Source organism: Mesoplodon densirostris, chromosome 1 (assembly GCF_025265405.1).
Source record: "Mesoplodon densirostris isolate mMesDen1 chromosome 1, mMesDen1 primary haplotype, whole genome shotgun sequence".
NCBI lineage: Eukaryota > Metazoa > Chordata > Mammalia > Artiodactyla > Ziphiidae > Mesoplodon > Mesoplodon densirostris.
Genome location: NC_082661.1, coordinates 147,659,174 through 147,678,829, shown reverse-complemented (window position 1 = coordinate 147,678,829; position 19,656 = coordinate 147,659,174). Strand labels below are relative to the sequence as shown.

The window sequence follows — 19,656 nt, the reverse complement described above, 5'->3', positions numbered from 1 at the left end:
AGATGATATCTGTTAAATGAATCAATGGATAAATCCATGTGCTATTTCCTGATTTTCCTCATCTTGGCCCCTGCTTTGCCTCTGGTGGTCTACTGCTGCCCAGACTCTGACATCACAAGACACTGGATAAATATATATATTAAAAAAATAAATAAAAAGTAAATGAACTTGAACACATACGTAAGGCAAGAGGCTTGGTTCACTATTCACTCCACAAATGCTGATCAAAAAGTGCAAAATTATTTTCAGGTTTTTTGGCCAGCCATCTGCGAGTGTGGTCCACACATTCTCCACCTCCGACCAGGCCAGCTCATCACCATACTAGAGGCAGGAAACACAGCACACACTTTAGTAACGGCTGTCTTTTCACTATCAAACTTGCCATGTCATGAAATATTAGAAAATAACGCTTTTACAGACAGCTTTAATCTTTTCCACACTTTAGAGGAACAATCATTTCTTTCAACAAATCTAAACACAAGTATCATTAAGCACATATGATTTTAGCTCCCCTCCACCAAAAAAAAGATATTTTATATTTTATATCTAATGAGAAGAAAGGAATTTACTGATAACACATACTTGTTTGGTTAACACAGGATTATCTAATCTCTTTGTCTATTTCTAACGTGTTTACTCCTAACTCCGTAATTCTGTCCAGCAACTGCAAATACAAAAACCATGTTACCTTTGCTGTCATGTACATCAGATTATTCAAAACCATGGCAGTGGCTTGTGGGGATCCCCAGCCTTCTCCTCGTAACCAGCGCCGGCTAGTCACCATGAGTTCTCGGTCTTTTAAGGAATCATCTTCATCATCATCATGTCGCCTTGCGGTAGGCAACGGTTTTAAATCCACCAACTCAATGTTGTTCATCCACGGTAACAGGTAGTGCAGCATTACTTGCCTCCCAGCAGGGTGAGCTGTCTGAATTCTCTGGCTTATCTCTGTAATTAAGAATAAGTCAAAGAGGGAACGACTGATGTAATTGTGGTTTCCTTTGACTTGTAATGAATTTAAATTTCATTTTTAAATTTAACTTTTTAATTCTTAAAAAACAGCAAGCCAGATTTTATTCATTACATTTAAGAATTATGAGCACATTGGGGCTTCCCTGGTGGCACAGTGGTTGTGAGTCCGCCTGCCGATGCAGGGAACACGGGTTCGTGCCCCAGTCCGGGAAGATCCCACATGCCGCGGAGCGGCTGGGCACGTGAGCCATGGCCGCTGAGCCTGCGCGTCCGGAGCCTGTGCTCCGCAACGGGAGAGGCCACAGCAGTGAGAGGCCCGCATACCGCAAAAAAAAAAAAAAAAAAAAAAAAAAGAAATATGAGCACTGTTTCTCCTTTTAATGAATTTGACATTGATGACATCATAAAGAAAAGATAGCAGCTAACATATATCACACACTTAGCTTTTATATAAAGTATCTCTGGCGGTTAAGAAAAATAAATGTCTGCACACTATTGGTGAGATTGTAAAATGGTGCAACTGCTATGAAAACAGTATAAGAGCTCCTCAAAAAATTAAAAACAGAACTATTATATGAGCTAGTAATTCCATTTCTGAGTATGTATCCAAAAGAACTGAAAGCAAGGTCTTGAAGAGATATTTCCACAACCATGTTCATAGCAGCGCTATTTACAATGGCCAAGAAGTGGAAGCACTCCAAATGTCCATTGATAGATAAATGGATAAACAAAATGTGGTATATACATATAATAGAATACTCTGCAGCTTTAAAAAGGAAAGAAATCCTGTTATGTGCTACAATGTGGATGAATGCTGAGGACATTATGCTAAGTAAAATAAGCTCGTCATAAAGCCACAAATGCTGTGTGATTCTACTTATATGAGGTATCTAACATAGTCAAATTCATAGAAATAGAAAGCAGAATGGTGGTTACCAGGAGCTGGGGGAAGTTCAGGAAAAGGGTGGTTACTGTTTAGTAGGTATAAAGTTTCAGTTCTGCAGGATGAAAAATTTCTGGAGATCTGTTTCATAACAATGTAAATATATTTAACACTACTGAACTGTACAGTTAAAATGATTAATATGGTAAATTTTACTATGTATGCTTTTTACCAAATAAATAAATAAATGTAATTATAAGATAAAAGACAATCTTTATACATGGATTAATTTAAAGTGACCCATGAAAAATCTCACATATTTTGGTTTTATCTAGGGGAGACGCCTATGTTGTGCTTATTACTTTTACATTCATCTCATTTAATGCTCATGACAAACCTGTGCGGTGGACAGTCCAAGTAACTTGCCCAAGGTCAATGATCAAGTGGCAGAGGATTCAAATACAAGGTTGATTCCAAAGCCTGTGAGTTTTTATATGCTATTTAATTTCCATAAATCACTTTAAGTACAAACCTTCTTTCTCCTCAAGTCCCGTTTTGCCCACTAGGTCTTACACCTGTTTACTCATCAGAAGGAATAAATATGGAAGCATAGTGATTTGGAACTTGGCTCTGGAATCACACACACCTGGGTTTGAATCCCAGCTCTACCACATACATACAGGTTGACCTAGGGCCAACCTGTCAACCTCTGATCCTCAACTGATTATTCTGTAAGAAGGTAACAAAAGAAGCTGCATCATGGAGTTACTGTGCAAATTCAACATAGTACCAGTGAACTGCTCAGTCCAGTGCCTTGCACATATTTATGCTCAATTCTAACGTTTTACAAGAAGCCCTTCTGTTAATAGGTCAATGTTATTGCCATTAAGTATGAAATATTAGACCTGGAGCTCTGAAAGTAGCTGAATGAAGAGATCCTGGCCAGGGGGTTGTAAATGCATATAGCAGCCGGGGCCATGGCAACACCCACTGACATCCTGACCAATTTCATGACCTCTGAGACCCAGAGGACTCCTGTTTTCTGTGCTGGAGCCTCCAGAAGAAGCCCAGCAGCAGCTGGGCTTAGTGTTGACAGTGATTACTACTTTGCGTTGATGACCATCCATGTCCATCTTGAAAGGGCTGTCAGGACTGTGGGAGCCGGGAAAAAGGAAGGGGCTTGATTGCTGCCATTTATCAGTGCAAACCAAACACGTGAGTTGCTTTAAAAACTGAATGTTAGGAGAACTGAAGTTGTTTTTTCCCCACTCAGGTCAGTTAGGGATGGGAATCCAACTATCTCCACCACTAAAATAGGTACTGTGGAAAGATGTGCAAAGAAGGCTAAGGCTTCTATGCCTTGAGCCCAAATGAAGGAAAGGATCCACTTAAGAACCCTGTTATTCCCTGCATGCCAATTTTGGTGCATTTCTAGTACTTGGATTAGAACTAGATCTTGTTGCAGATGAAGAGCAGAAAAACTAGCTGAGTGTCTTTTGTAAATATTATAATTAAAACTTTTCAGTTAAAGGATAAAGCACTATGGGGGCATCTGCAACAGTGTGCTCACTGGCCAGAGGTTAAGCTGGATGAACCCCCAAATTATCTTAAATCTAAATCCTGGGAGGCCCAGATATAGAGGACATCTTGCCTGACACATAGCCCTGATGTTTTCAAAACTCCTGGCAAGAATATTTCTCGGCCCACAAGGAAAGGAAACTGGACCAGAAAGCAATGTGGGTTCCTAGCAATAGTTTTGCTTAAGGCAGTGCAGGACCTTTCCCTAAGATTAGAGCTTTTACTTATAGAAAGAAACTTGTATCTCTATCCCTGTCCATTTTTATTATTAAAGACAGACCAATACACAAGATAAACTGCATACCAGAAGATTCAGGAAGTTCTGTGTCTACTAAAGAAATACTTTTCAATTGCCTGTGAAGCCCCCTTCTACCTTTTTTTTTTTTTGAAAGCTGGGTTGAGGTGGAGAATGGAGGCCAAAGTTAGAATCCCTGCAGAGACTTTTAATAAGCAATCTCAATATCATGGTAGATCAGTGTTAAGAGTTCATACTAAAGAAAAAAAATTATCTTATATAAAGACATGTTTTGTTTTGATTCAACCTCAAATTTCATATATTTAAATTTCCTAAAAGTAGTTTTTTTCAAAATGGTTGCTAAAGAAAAACTATTAACCAGTTCAATGATCATACCTGAGAATATGGCGAGAGTTAGCTCAGGATATGCCCTTGCTAATTCTTCAGACAACTGATAATATGAAACAGAATACAGATGCGGCAGAGGAGACAGCTGGCTGAGTACTCCATCTGTTCTCTGAACCTCCAATTTGTGAGCATAGCGAAACATCTTCGGTTCCAGGATCTACAAGAATGTACTCCATTAATTTAAGATTTTATGGGTCCTCTAAATTTCAGCTATAATGAAAAGCATAAAATCTTCTCCCAAGAAATATTCCAGTTTAAAAGTTATATAGTTATATATGTTGCAAAGTTTTTCAGGTGCTAATTTCTAATTCCAAGAAATGTTTGCAAAAGATCTGTAACTCTTTACAAGCCTTTACATTCCCTGTGTTGAATGCCAGTAGCATAGTTTTAAAATAACTTCAGCAACTTAACACACAATTACTTAAATAAGATTTACCACTTTTCCAATTCAAAACTATGACTGTATAAAAACATGTATACTTGAAAAAAAATCTTCAAACCTATCTTGTTTAATAACAGATTAAATATGGAATGTAAGCTAAAAATTCTTTTGACATTACACTATACAAAGAGCTACACTACTCAACTTTCTTCTTAATTAATAAAGACATTAGGGTATAATTCCTAAGATGGTCCCTACCAGCCTCAATACCACTTCAAACCCTTTGGAAAAATGTGCATCTCCTTGAATCCCATTCTTAACCTTTGATTAAGAGTGAAGAACCACACCCTATTATCAATGGATATAATCATATATCTACACATGATAAGTTAACTTTCTAGGTTATTTTCCTCAGTCTAGTAAAGAAATATTATAAAAGGTTATCATAAAAGAGCTAATTACTTTTCACTTGATTTTCAAAAAAAAATTTGACTCGCATTATTCTTATCTGCTGAACAGAAATAGTTAAGTGCACACATAGGCCTTAACCACTCAGTTTTTATAAGTACTCACACACACACACACACACACAGAGGCACACACAGGTGAGCGGAAGGGGGGCTGCGGGAAGGGGAGGGGTATCATACATAATCCCCTACAGGACACTTCTGAGTAGTTTGCATCATTTATAGACTTAAATGACCCATATTATTTTACTCTTCTATTTCTAATGATAATCAGGAATTAACACCATACCCCACTATTAAAAATAAAGCTGAATGTTAGCATACTTTCAAGGCAAGAATACATTATTATGCTTCATTAAATCCCGAGCAAAAATATATTTTAATTAACGTTTGTTTACAAACCTGTAAAAGTTGCATAGCAACTTCATAGATACTTCGAGAAGAATCAGCGGCTTTAAACAGTATCAGATTGAGGAGCATCACCGTGTCACACTGATAATCCCTAGGGACAAAGTGTACATGTTAGGTAAAATAATGTTTAGAGGCTTTCACACCAGTTAATAAACATGATATAAAGGGAAGGCTACAGGCATGCAGCTGCTAAGCCTATGAGATGACTGCGTGTTTTTGTTTTTGTTTTTAAGGCAATAGGTACAACAGATGCATGGGGATCATCATCCGTATTTGGTTAAATTTTGTTAGCACTTAAGGAAAGAAAATACTGGTTCATTATTATTTCTGAGTTCAAAAGGACATGTTTTCTTTTTTAAGAAAAGCTAAATAAAATATGAAAGACAGTAGTATCTAGAGTACCTGTTCTGGAATACATTAGCTATGGCTTTAAAGCAGCCAGCTGCCACTCTCTTGGAACCAGTGTAACAGCGATCCACCGCCCAGTACATCAGGTTGCTCTGATCCGGGTTCAGCTCCAGCAGTAATGTAACTGCTTCACAGCCCAACTGATGAACCTAAGTAAAGGCCAAAAAATTGCCCAGAACAGAGAAAGGGATATATTATTTGTCTACTCCTCTACATTTTAATTAAAATAATATAGTGCATATATTCACTGTATTGAATCAGGAAACTCAAGCCTCCTTTTGTTCAACTCTTTCTCATTTTATTCAGCCAGCAGAAAAACCAACGTGGAAAAATTATGCTTGGTCTCCTGCTTTTTGTATAAGACTCTTAGAAGTACAATTCTCTTCTCCAGCAGAGCCCTGGAGGTGGTTGATGAATACGAACAGTGATTAAATGCTTTCAGGAAAGTGATTTATTAACCTCTCCAGTTATTTTTATCAAGCTTTATTCTTATTTTTGATAACCCAGTAGAAAAATTATTCTGAGGGGAAAAAATGTTAAGTCCTATTTTAAATTGTGAAGTCTGTGTGTGTACAGAATGAGAGTAAGGAAGTCGAGAAAGAATGATTAATTGGAAAGTGGTCAAAAAAAATTCAAGTAAACGTAGCAAACAACGTATTTTTCCATGGAGCTTAATGTATTCCACAATTAATATTCTTTTATTGACTCAGAACCCTATTGTGATATATATACACACACTACTGTATTAATCCTGTAATATAAAAGGGAAATTAAAATTATTCAAATGAGTACTAAATAAGAATTACAAATCTCATAGTTTATGGTATCCTATTTAATTTTACATAAGATATTTTTTTGCCTGTAATTCTAACCTATCTTATGTTAAAAAGATATGTTCAGTGGGCCATACAATAACTCTAAATAATGCAATGACAATTTATTATAGAATTTTAAGGGAAATGTCATAAGTACCTTTTTGTCCAGAGAGTCCAAAATGTTATCCAACCATTTGTACAAATATCCATCTGATGAAAGTCCTACATTATCTGCAACAGGGCCACAACATAGTACAGCAGACATAGCCTTCAAACAATAATATTAGAATTACATTTAAAACATTTAAGAGGTTAAATGTTGGTTGCTTAATGAGAAGAGGCAGGATATTTTACTCATGTTTGTGTAGCCACAATATTGTTAATTTTTTTCTTTATAAAGAAAATCAAAATAGTTACTTTTGAAATGAAGAAATTTACTATGAGTAGTATGAAAATATTGTGATACCAGATAAGACATGGAGTTTGAACAGTATTGGAGGAGAAGAGAAAAAAAAAAAAAGACCAAGAGTAAATACTTAAGTAGGAAAAAAACAGTTATTTCTTTGAGGCAATCCTCAGTTCTTTAAGAGAATGGCTTCCAATTCTGGTTGATTCTGGAACCTTTTTGCATTGTATTTTGTACACTTAAATAAACTTACAGTATAAATGTTTGAATACAGCAGACAAATGTATATTCTAATACTCTCAGGTACTCCGAAGAAATCCCTATCCTTTTTATAACACCAGGCACTGACAGACAAAAAAATTTAACTCCATTCTTAACATAAGAAAAAAGAAATCAGATTTCTAGGTAAATACCTTTAGTGCACAGTACTGATGTCTGTTAATTTGCATATTTCTATCACTGTATCTGTCCAAGGGTGTAAACATGATGCTAAAAGGACCTGCCCAGTGACTGAACAGCATAAAGAGACTGTGACGAAGGCTCTGTTGAGGAAAAATACTTCTTCTCTGGTGTACTGTAAATAAAAAATAGGTAGAAAAAATTATTTCCATTTCTTTTTTTCCTTAATATGCATGTCAACTTCGTTACTGAATATATATTATAAAAAAAAGAAAGCAAAAGCTTTGATTTTAACCTACCGCAAACCTCCAGAGTAACAGAAATTATTTATATATATGCAAATAACAGAAACAAAGTTGCAGTGTATGTCATCATGTAGTGCAGTGTTATGTGAGATGCAGCGTTATATGAAATACGGCATCTTGGCCAGCAGAATTTCACGGCAGTCACAATGCTGCCTGAAGGTTGGCACAGAGCTGAGAGTCGGGACCTTGCTTCTCCCTGGGCTGTTGCTGGTTACATGGTAACCTTGCCAAAACATTAACATAACACACCTCTGGATCTTGGTTCATTGGTAAGAGAGGGCTTTGGACCATATAAGCTCTTTTCAGCTATAAAAGGATCATTACATGGAATCTTGATATACATAAGTGACAACAGGGGAGCTGATCTACTTGTAGTAAAGTGTGAGGCCTGGAGTCCAAACCCATTCTGCTGCCCTTTGCTGCTGGTTTAGATGATCTCCAAGGATTCGTTCCACTTTAAAAATCTATTCTACAAGTTCTCTGCATCAGTTCTTCTTGAAGAAACTCAATAGTACCGTAATGAACCAATGTGGGAGTTGCAGACAAGTGTTGAGTAATGGACTAAATTACATCTTTACATCAGTGAGCTTCAGATCAGAAAATTTAGAGGCAAAAAATGCTCTTTTCCTCTATATAGCATCATTTGCCCCTAAAGTTCAAAATAGGTTTTCTGCACTTGAAATTAATGTATCGAAAGAAGTGCTTTCAGGACCCTTCTATAAAATACAACCACTGTCTTACTTTAAAAGTCAACTATTTGCATATACTTTTTAAGGTTACAAAGTAACTTTAATTCTTTCATAGAAAGAAAAAGAAGCATTTGTATTTACATTTTATACCAAAAGCTATAACCACATTTTTACACTTGTAAAGTATTTATGACTTTTTAAAATGCAATTGCATATAGTAATCTTCCTGCTGCCTCAACCAGTGCCCGGCACGTAGTATGTGTTCAATAATAGGCACACATCTGTTAAAGGAATCATGAGTCACACTGTATCCTTATTATACTCTACTTCTGTGCCTATACCCTTCTCCCATTAGTCACATGTATCTTGTTAATTCTATTCTCAAATACCACTTGGAGCATTATGCTCTTCACTCATTGTGTCTGGAACAAGTTTGTCCGAAGAGTTTATTCTACTGATTTCTTCAAATTTTTGTTAGTGTCTTGACTGTCGTTGAAAACCTATGTTGGGTTGCTTTTTGATTTCTAGTCACTGATACTAATTCAAAGGTAAAACAAATTCTTGCTATCCGTGTTACCCTGACATATTTTTCACATGTTCACAAGTTACTTGTCAACATAATTACAAAACCTCAGGGGGAGAAAAAAATACAATGGTCTCTTAATATTCATTAATGGTTTGAGGAGCTAAAAAATCATACCTGGAACATTCTGAATGATATTCGCCACTAAGGCACTAAAATGGCATCGTATATCCTTCAGTGTGTCAGAGTCTTTTTCATTTTCTGCTTCCAGGAGTTGTCTAGTTAAATCTACATATTCCAATAAAGTGTTGTTGAGGAAATGTGTTTCACTATCAAGGCCACCGCTTGCACTGAAAATATTAAAGAAAATACATGGTAAAGAAAATGTGATTTTAAATTATAATTTAAGTCAAAATAAATTCCTAATAATCAAAATCAGAATAATATATATTAAAATTTGCATAGTCGTAGCACTGTGCAACTTTTAAAAAATTTGAATGAACAAGATTTTGGCTTACTGAAATATAAAAATACATGGTGTTTCATAACCAAGGAACTGCAAATGTAATTTACATTATTCAATTCCATATCCAACTTCAATCACCTATTGTGAGTGCTAAATGTTATTTTCTCTCCATCAAAATATATTGCTTTGTAAAATAAAGAAATAAGGAGACACATGGGGTAGGGAGGATCAGTTTAGAAGGTAGAGAGAGGAAAGACTAATTCTATATGTTCGCATAGTTGCCCCGCATATTCATATTATGCCTTTAACATGATCAATCAAATATCCATTAGGTACTTATTCTCAGCAACATTCTGGCATAGGTATTACCGGGGATACAAAAATTTAAGAGAATTCAAGTAAGAGAGCTGGTTTTCAAATCTTCTATTTAGACTTTGGGAGTTGCCCCAAGAATCTCTACAGTAAGATTCTCTTTGAGGCCAAGGTCCCGGACCTGAAGCCTACTGACTGCAAGGGGATCGTTTGGTTAGTCACAAGTCCTGGATTCCAGTCTTATTCCATCAGTTATTAAGCACGTGACCAGTAACTACTTCAGAGCATTTTAGTAATTTGGTTAACTTCTCCTTGTTATAGTTGAAAAATACCTCTAAAAGGTATGACTTTAAATATGCTTTTCATAGCTGTGAATAGTTTTTTATAAATATCCTACAGCCATGAAAATAAGAGAAAGGAGCAACAATGGTACTATAGCATATTAAAAATATCAGTTTACAACAATAAAAATATGTTGAATGTATTCACTCTGAAATTTTTTCCGTTATTCCTTAAATGAATGTTTTTTAAACTCTGGATCATGACTTCTTAGTGGCTGGGAAACCAATTTACTAGACTGTAACCTAGCCCAGAATAAACTCTGAGTACCTACTATGAATCAGGTACATAGGATTGATTGGGTGAACAAATTAAAGATCCCTGCTATCTTGCCATTCAGAATTCATCTTTTTTCCTTAAGCAAGAAAATAAAAAGTCCATAATAATCCATAATGGATAACTTTATATTGATTTCTCTTGGGGGAAAAAAAAAGACAAATCCAAAAACAAAACATGCAACTGTGTTACTAACATTACATTAAAAGCAATCAAGGGAAAAAGGATTCAGATGTGTATTAGGTTAATTTTTTGCATCAAGTTCAGCAAGTGTCAAATTCACTTTGGCTAACTTCCACTGTTTTATTTTTGTGGAGGAAAAAAAAAAAAGTGATGTTTCTTTTTTCTTTATTTTCATTTGCTTTTCATTTACTATAATAGTAAATCAATGGTTTAAATTCTCTTTGATTAAAGCTATATTTTGAAAGCACTTGTCAAAAGCATTCGATGCTAAATATGAAAGGTGTTAGGCACACTGAGAAAAAATGATCAGGACAAATGGTAACGTAACAATAAATACAACACATGTTTGATTATTACTAGTTTTTTCTTCCGGATCTTTTTTCAGTTATCTTTTTTGGCAATGGTTAGATTCATTTTTTTTCCCTCCTTCAATGGTCAGGCAACACCATTACCTTCCTAAGGGAATAGTTATTTCTCAACATAAAGCTGACGGAATTTTCCTCGAGGGGATGGTCTTAGTGTCAACAATAAGCTCAGGTTTTATGTTTTTTATTTGTAAAGGGTGGAAACAAGAATTATGGTTTTGGATTTCATAATTTTTCTCATCACAATAGATTAATAGTTGATTGAAATAAACCTGCAAACCTTACAATGTTTAGCCTTTAAATATATGATTTTTACAACTCCAGAAGAAATAGATCTAAGAACAAGGTAAGACATAGTTAGAGCAGACACCAAAAGAAAAAAAAAAAAAAAAAGGCTACTGTCCACTTGCCTAGATCACTAGATCCCCCAAAATATTAAAATCATAAGAACATTACACTCAATTTTTGCCTGAAGCAGTATGTACCAGTGGTAGAACTTCAATACATTTTTTAGCCATGGGTTAATGTATCAGATGCATCTTTGGTAAATAATCTTTATAGTGGTACAGATTTTTTGTTGTTGCAAAGGTGCTTTTCTGGATTTCCTTAGAGAAAAATATTACGGTCCCTAGTTTTAAAAAAGTTTTGAAAATCAAAATCCAATACTGACCTGTGACTAATGACACCGGCATCTGCCAGCAGTTCAAATATTCGTACCAGTTGTACTCGTAAAATATCTCGACGCCTGCGTCGTTTCATGTTCTGTTCCAAAGATAACAAAGATGTTAATTAAAAATCCTTCAAGGGGGCTTCCCTGGTGGCGCAGTGGTTGAGAGTCCGCCTGCCGATGCAGGGGACACAGGTTCGTGCCCCGGTCTGGGAAGATCCCACGTGCCGCGGAGCGGCTGGGCCCGTGAGCCAGGGCCGCTGAGCCTGCGCGTCCGGAGCCTGCGCTCCGCAACGGGAGAGGCCACAACAGTGAGAGGCCCGCGTACCGCAAAAAAAACAAAACAAAACAAAACAAAATCCTTCAAGGAAGTTGACAGAAAACTTGCTGGTGTAACTTGGAAAGAATAATGTGAATGTCTTAGAGTTTGGGGGCTCATTATTTTGCTTGTGCAAGGTAGATTTTGGGCACTGTAGTGGCTATTGCATCAAAAAGGTATGTGTGGAAAGTTTGAAATTAACGAGCCAAATAAAATCAAATGACATTTTACACAGTAATAACACTTAGAGGGGAGAAAATAAAATTCTACACTTTACAGTTACTTTTAGGTCAGATTTGCTAACCTGACAATTTTAGAGGAACTGAAACAGTTAGTAAACTGTTCCCTTTGGATGGTAAAGAATCCCTAAGATACTCCCAAATAATATGACAGAAGGGCAGGGAAAATATCACACAGGGGACTGAGAAACCCCACAGATTTTGCTCATGCCATGGTTTTTCACTTAACAATTAATTCTGACACACAAAAATACAAACAAAAACAAATTTCTTTGATCATCATGGCACGAATTAATATGTTTGTCTTACTAGGGCCAAAGTACTAATGCCTAGGGTAATAGCTGTAACATCTTAACTTGATTCTGCTTCTAACAGAAACTCATATAATGGTAAGATATAATTAATCTCCTACAGCACTTTCTTCTATAGCTCATTATGTCATTTATGATATAATTTTCATAATACAGAGCAATTAAAAATTAGTCATTCACTTTCATGTCCACAATCCAGTTTTCTGCCTTCCAAAAGCAGGCCAATTTGTGGATAACCAATTCATTAAATTTACTGTTTCTTTTAGCTCTTATGAAGTTTGCTGCAATTCATATTGAATGAAATGGTTTTTTAACCATCTTTGAGGATTTTTGCAAAGTTTTAGTCCACCTGTTTTCACTTTGTGTCCACAGAAAGATTGTGAGTCTAATGCTCTCAAAATATATCACACATTCAAGGCACATCACTGTGCACATCTATTCACCTGCTAAGATGACTTTTTGCCCTGAAATGTGTAAGTACAAATACTGCTACTTAATTTTATTTCCAATTCCACTTCGCTCTAATAAATCATTTTGCACTGTAACCCACACGATCATTCTGAAACAAGAATTAATCAATTACAAAATGGAGATACTATCACTACTCCACGGGGCTGAATTACAAACGAGGAGTAAAGAATTACAGATGCTGTTTTAAGGTCCCTATAAAAAGTAGCTATTGTCACCATCTCCCTCTCCTGCTAAAATTCCTCAGAGGATCTCCAACAGTAATAGCAGTGACTCTCATTCAATGTTCTACATCAGACTCATCTAAGGTGCTTAAAAAAATAGATTTCTGAGTTCTGTTCCAGGGATTCTCATTGAATAGGCCCAGGAATCTATACTTTTTAGCAAGTTCTCCCGGCTAATTCTCAGATTCCACTGCCATATGGGGCACTGCCACTGGTCTACTGGATAAAGCTGAAACCAGGAGCCTTTCATAAGATAGTTCCTTTTTTGCTTTCCAGCCTAACATTCAGTCACTTTCCCCATAACATAATTACAAAGAAAAATTTGCAATGTCCAAAATTTTTAAATAAAGTTTGCAAATGCTGTTCCTCTACCTAGAATGTCTTTCCCTTGCTTGTCCACTGGGGAATATGCTTCAAAAATTCACCTTAAATGTCATGCTTCACCTATAAAGCATTCTCTTACACCACAGGCAGAATCAGAGGCTTTCTTCTCTGTAGCTCATGTAACCCTTTATCTATGACTTTATTTGAGTGCAGAATAATTCTTATAATTATGGATTACATATCATCTGTCCCAAAAGACATGTGGCTTCTGAAAGTTGCTCTGAACCTGATGTGTAGATTTGGGGATCTAGACCTGGGCTTGGCAAAACACAGCCCTCAGGCCAGATCTGACCCACTGCTGCCAGTAACTATAAACAGAGTTTTATTGGACTATACAGCAACACCCACTTGTTTAGTTGTCTAGGCAGCAAAACTGAGCAGCTGCAACAGAGACAGGATGGCCTGCAAAGATGGAAATACTATCTGGTCGTTTACAGAGAAGGTTAGCGGGCTCTAATCCAGACTCTGACCATCCTAACTTCAGGTAGAGCAATTAAATATCTGTATTACAGAATGGGTTTCTGAGTAAGACCTCTTGTGGGGGGGAAAAAGAGTTCTACACATTTTTTAAATGTTGAAAACTGCACTAGACTTAGTTACTTATTTACTTCTGAACTTCTAACTTTTGTTATATTGTATAGAATAGAGAAGCCAATTTTAAGCATTTGCCAAATAAATATTTAATGCTAGAAAACTACGCAGCTTACCTCTGGCCTTCGTTCAAGTGCTTCTTTAATTATGGGATGTAATTCCTCTATTAGTTCCCTAGAAGAAAAATGATATACATTCATTTAATTAATAGCTAAATATATAATCTGACATGTAGAATTATGTAAATATTAATATAATGATGTAAACTAACAAGTGTTAACCCTAATCCTACTGTTTTAAACACAATTTTTATTGTTTTTTTGTTTGTTTTGTTTTGGTTTTGGCCACACCGCGCAACTTGTGGGATCTTAGCTCCCCGATCCGGGATCAAACCCAGGCCCTAAGCAGCGAAAGCTGGAGTCCTAACCACTGGACCCCCAGGGAATTCCCTGTTTTGTTTTGACTGTGAAATAACATGCACTCTGTAGAACATTTGGAAAAAAGAAAAAATGGTATAGGCCACTTATTCTAATTTGTAGAGCTAAATACAATCTGTTCAATCATTTTCAACCCACATACATTTTACATAGTTGAAACTCCAACATATATAAAATAGTATCCCTTTTTCTTTAATTAACACTAGCAATAACCACTTTCACATGCCATTAATTAATTCATAATGCTCTAGTATTGATAATTTTCCTAACCATTTTCAGTTATTACTGTTTCATTAAATTTTATCTAACTTTTTAAATAAATACTGTCCAGTGAGCACCTTTGTACATTAATCTTTGATTTCATTTCTGATTATCTCCATAGGATTAATCCTTACAAATGAGATTAATGGGTCAAAGGGTATGAACTTCATGAAAATAATCTTTTTGTTGTTTTGCTTATATTTTGATTTTAAATTGTAAATGTACTCATTGTAGAAAATTGGGAAAATACAAAAAAATAAGAAGAAAATAAAATCCATCCACGATTTCATCATCTATAGAAACTGCTGCAGACATTTAAAGTATGTGCCTCAGAATTGTTTCTATTTATGGGGATTTGTTTTTTAAGAAATTTAGATCATTTTTGTATCTCATTTTTTCTATTAGCATGATTGTGTGTTTACTTGTCATAAACTATCTTCCAACACTTCATTTATAATGAATGCTATCCCACATCTACAGACATATTACAATTTATTAACCTATTCTCTGTTGTACATGTTATCTTGGAGACAAAACATCAAACATCACCCCATATCAATGGAGGACAACCTCAAAAGAATAAAGTCAGGATCCATCAGGCAATAACAAAGCAGAAACTCAGGCAAAAATGAAGAATTTGCTTTATGACTATCAAAAACACCAAGAATAATATAAAATATGTACATAAATATTTCTTTTAAGAATAGTCATTCTCTTGAACAAGAAGGGGAAAAAACTACAGTTTTAAGCAACAGATCAAGATTATAAACTAACAGAATCACTGTGTAAATAAATCAAGTAGGAAAATATTACAACTTTACATGGCATTTTATAATTTCTAGAATGTATTTATGTATAATATATATTTGATTTCCATAATCATTCTTTGAAGAAAATATGGTGTTATTTACTCAATCAAAATGAGGAAATAAAGGCTCAGATAAATTAAATGACCTGTTAAATGTTAAATGGCTAGTTAGCTAGTAAAAGTCAGGACTGATATGCAACTATCCTGATAATAAGTACTCTACCTCACCTTCTCTCCAAGGAGCCACATTTGCTATTTTAGGGCGTAGAGGAAACATGCAAAGATAATTACCTAAAAGCTCCTGGGTTGGTCCTGCCAAGACCTAGAACAAGGGATTCTGTGATTTCCATGCTCTCAGAGCGCATCATTGGAACTATGTGCTTAAACAAAGATGAAGGGGATGGGATGCCAATAATCTGGAAAAAAAATATTATATTTATCGCAGCCACTAATGATAGTACATCCAAATAAATAATTTGACATTTCAACAATATTTGGCCAAGGACAATGGATAGGTGACATTTTAGAATGAATGTCATTTCAAAATTCACTTGTGGTGTACCTAATCTAAAAAAGTTAAATGATTTATCCAATGGCTCGCTACAAGTTCGTTAATGGAAGTGGGATTTGCAGGTCTCTTAACTCCTTACAGACACTCATCATCATATAATAGGCTGTTTATCCATCAGCCTATTTCTTTCGATCTGTAAAAATGAGTAAAAAAATTACTTCTAAGAGTCATCAGTGTTAAAGTTAGACACCCAGGTGTTAAGTTTTGTCAATTTCCTCTAACTACCTGATAATATTTTGTGTCATATCATGAAGACTATGTCATTATTCTTATCAAGTTATTTGTACCCCTACATAATCCAGGGAAATTCTAAAAGAAAAACTTTATGCATTATTGATTCCAACTAAGAATCCATAAAAATAGTAATGGGATTTCTTGAACTATTTTCAGTATTAGCCCAAGTAACTAATACACTTTTCAACCAAGTTATTTTATTGTCCTGAAAAAGAAATTTTAAGACTTTTTTTTTTTTTTTTCTTTTTGCGGTATGCGGGCCTCTCACTGTTGTGGCCTCTCCCGTTGCGGAGCACAGGCTCCGGATGCGCAGGCCCAGCGGCCATGGCTCACGGGCCCAGCCGCTCCGCGGCATATGGGATCCTCCCAGACCGGGGCACGAACCCGTATCCCCTGCATCGGCAGGCGGACTCTTAACCACTGCGCCACCAGGGAGGCCCTAAGACATTATTTTTATGCTGCCATTTGGATTCAGTGGCAGGTGCGGAAAACTTACTTTAGAATCAATGCTGTAGCCACTATCAGGGGTGGACGCCAGCGTCTCAGGAGGAGAGCACCTCACGGAACCCGCAGATGTTGAAGATGCTGTGGAAGTCGCTGCACTGCAGCAAAGAATCAGGTAGTTTCTCCACAGGCCCATGTATGAGTCACTGCTTGTGGTAGTATTTACTTTCTTAGCATTGATGGGGCTACTGAAAAAAAGAAGAAGAAAAACAGGTAGACATAAATAATACATGTTTTGAAAAGTTTTTTTTAAAACTAAAGCTAAATTTCTATCAATTTAGGGGAGATGGTTAGCATAAAGTTTTTATTACTACCACTGAATCCTGGTGGAATAAGATATAATGAATAAAATATTAGACTGAAAAATAAAACACATTATAGGATCATTTTAACCTAATCTATTATTTCTGTGAGTACAGTTAATATTTTATCAGGTCACATTTTATAACTTGTCATACATGCTCAATGTAGGGAAAAAAAGTGAAAACAAAATGAAAATCACCTTTAATCCTATGCCAAAATATGCACTGTAAGTCTTCTACATATCTTCAATTCATATACATTAAAATAAAGGCATAAATACATCTCTTTAATTTATAAAAATTGAATATTGTTTCATTTGTTTTGTACATGCTTTTTATACTTAACATATATATTTAAACATCTTCCATGTAAATTAATATACTTCTATGACATCATTTTTGATGACCATATGTTATATCATAGAGATTATCATGATTTATACAGCCACACTTTCACTGTCAGATATTTTAGCTAATAGTAATTTTTCCCTATTATATACAACACTATACATTTGGATATATGCTTAATTATAATAAATGTTTTATTATTTTCTTGAGTAAATTCCTGAAAATGGAATTGCAAAGTCAAAGAATATCTACATTTTTTTTAACATCTTTATTGGAGTATAACTGCTTTACAATGGTATGTTAGTTTCTGCTTTATAACAAAGTGAATCAGTTATACATATACTTATATCCCCTATCTCTTTCCTCTTGCGTCTCCCTCCCTCCCACCCTCCCTATCCCACCCCTCTAGGTGGTCACAAAGCACCGAGCTGATCTCCCTGTGCTATGCGGCTGCTTCCCACGAGCTATCGGTTTTACATTTGGTAGTGTATATGTCCATGCCACTCTCTCACTTTGTCCCAGCTTACCCTTCCCCCTCCCCTAAAGTATCTACATTTTTAAGGCTTCTATCAAATTTCTGTTTTGAGAGATTAGACCAATAAAATATTCTGGAACAATTCCATAAATCTTTCCAAATACCAAAAATTCTGTTGGGATTAAGGACTGAGAGCAAAACAAAGACAGCGAAAATACTAAGTTTTATTCCTCACCTTCAACAGATTTATAATCTATTGATAAGTAATACGTATCGTTTCACTGATTCGTCAACAGTTTCTCAGTATCTTAAAAATGTTCAGAGCACTGTGACAACAGTAAAAAAAAAAAAAAAAAACAGAAACCTGCTTTAAAAAAAATCACTGCCATCATGTGTGCTAGGGGAGATATATAATAGAAAAATAAAACAATGTCAGATGGCACTAAGTTTGATGAAGAAAAATAGAGCAGAAAGGGGATATAGGGAATGGTGGTAGGAGAGGGGCTTATAATTTAAAATATGGTAATAAAGGGGACTAAATAAGTTCATAAATGTTATGCAAGGTGGCAAGTGTCAATCTTCTTTAAAAAACCAGCATCCAATACACAATACCTGAGAATCTACATAGATATATAATTAACATGTGTGTATATATATATATATATATAAACAGTAAAAACAAAAACAAAAAATATATGTGTGTGTGTATATATATATGTTTATATATATATATGTATATATAGATACACACAAATGTAAAAGAAGGAATAATTACTCTGGGTTGGAGATATAAGAGAAGGCTTTAAAAATAAGGTGGAATTTGCGATGCATCAGATATGGGCAGGACATAAAGAAAACAAAAAGCATTCTAGGTTCATGTGAACAAAAGCTCACGGAACAGACACTGCAGACCACATTCACTGAACTCTGAGAGGTTTATTTTGGTTCCAACATAAAGTACATGGATAGCATAGGGAGAAAGTACAGACTGGAGGAGCCAGGTTTGTGCAGGCTTAAATATGAGCTGAAGGTGTTAAGTTTATCCAGGTGTTGGGTTTATATGGTCAAGTTATATGATAGGAGGACTCATGCCATGCAATCTGATCAATGGCATATTGGATAAGGTGAAATCAGGAACTCTAACTCAAATAAATTCTCTTTAAAATTTAAGAGCAAGACTAACCTGCAGTTATAAAGCCTTGGTCAACTCTCCATCACATCACCAGTTACTCCAACTCTTTACCATTATCCTCAGAACTACAACCAAAGTCATTATCACGAATCCCTAACAGTGGACGGCCTTCCTTACAATGTTGTCAGGAAAAGTAAGGTCACTGAACTTGGTTTCCCTTCACTTCTCACCCTTTATCTACGAACTTATCTATACTCGCATCCATATTCATCTTCGGATGATTTCCTCATTAATTCTTTCATTCACTAGATACAAACTACGTATCAAGCAGTGTGTTATTAAGTAAATGAACGATTACAAATTGGTGAGACCAAATTATACGAAAAGAATGAAAGGATAATGAGACTGGATCCTTTACAACTTTCATCTCCCTTCTTCACATACCAGTATGTTATGGCATGTTATTTATGGGATTTCCAATTTGTAGAACTTTTCAAATGCATACCTTATGAAGGCTGACAGTCTATATATTTTAAAACTTGCACTAGAAAAACAACTT

General features: G+C 35.5%; 1 protein-coding gene across 7 annotated transcripts in view; it reads right to left on the bottom strand.

Moving 5' to 3' along the window:
* FRYL (FRY like transcription coactivator) overlaps positions 1-19,656 on the bottom strand; it is a 252,295-nt gene that overhangs the window by 64,281 nt on the left and 168,358 nt on the right. For 6 of the 7 annotated variants that reach the window (XM_060110201.1, XM_060110192.1, XM_060110246.1 and 3 more), the window contains 12 exons: positions 16,833-17,028; positions 15,823-15,947; positions 14,142-14,199; positions 11,493-11,584; positions 9,059-9,231; positions 7,379-7,539; positions 6,717-6,827; positions 5,739-5,893; positions 5,328-5,427; positions 4,065-4,233; positions 689-948; positions 181-321 (listed from right to left, as the gene is read on the bottom strand). In XM_060110201.1, coding sequence (XP_059966184.1) covers positions 181-321; positions 689-948; positions 4,065-4,233; positions 5,328-5,427; positions 5,739-5,893; positions 6,717-6,827; positions 7,379-7,539; positions 9,059-9,231; positions 11,493-11,584; positions 14,142-14,199; positions 15,823-15,947; positions 16,833-17,028 — 1,741 coding nt within the window. The remainder of the gene's footprint in view (positions 1-180; positions 322-688; positions 949-4,064; positions 4,234-5,327; positions 5,428-5,738; positions 5,894-6,716; positions 6,828-7,378; positions 7,540-9,058; positions 9,232-11,492; positions 11,585-14,141; positions 14,200-15,822; positions 15,948-16,832; positions 17,029-19,656) is intronic. The other variant, XM_060110237.1, reaches the window with a different exon arrangement.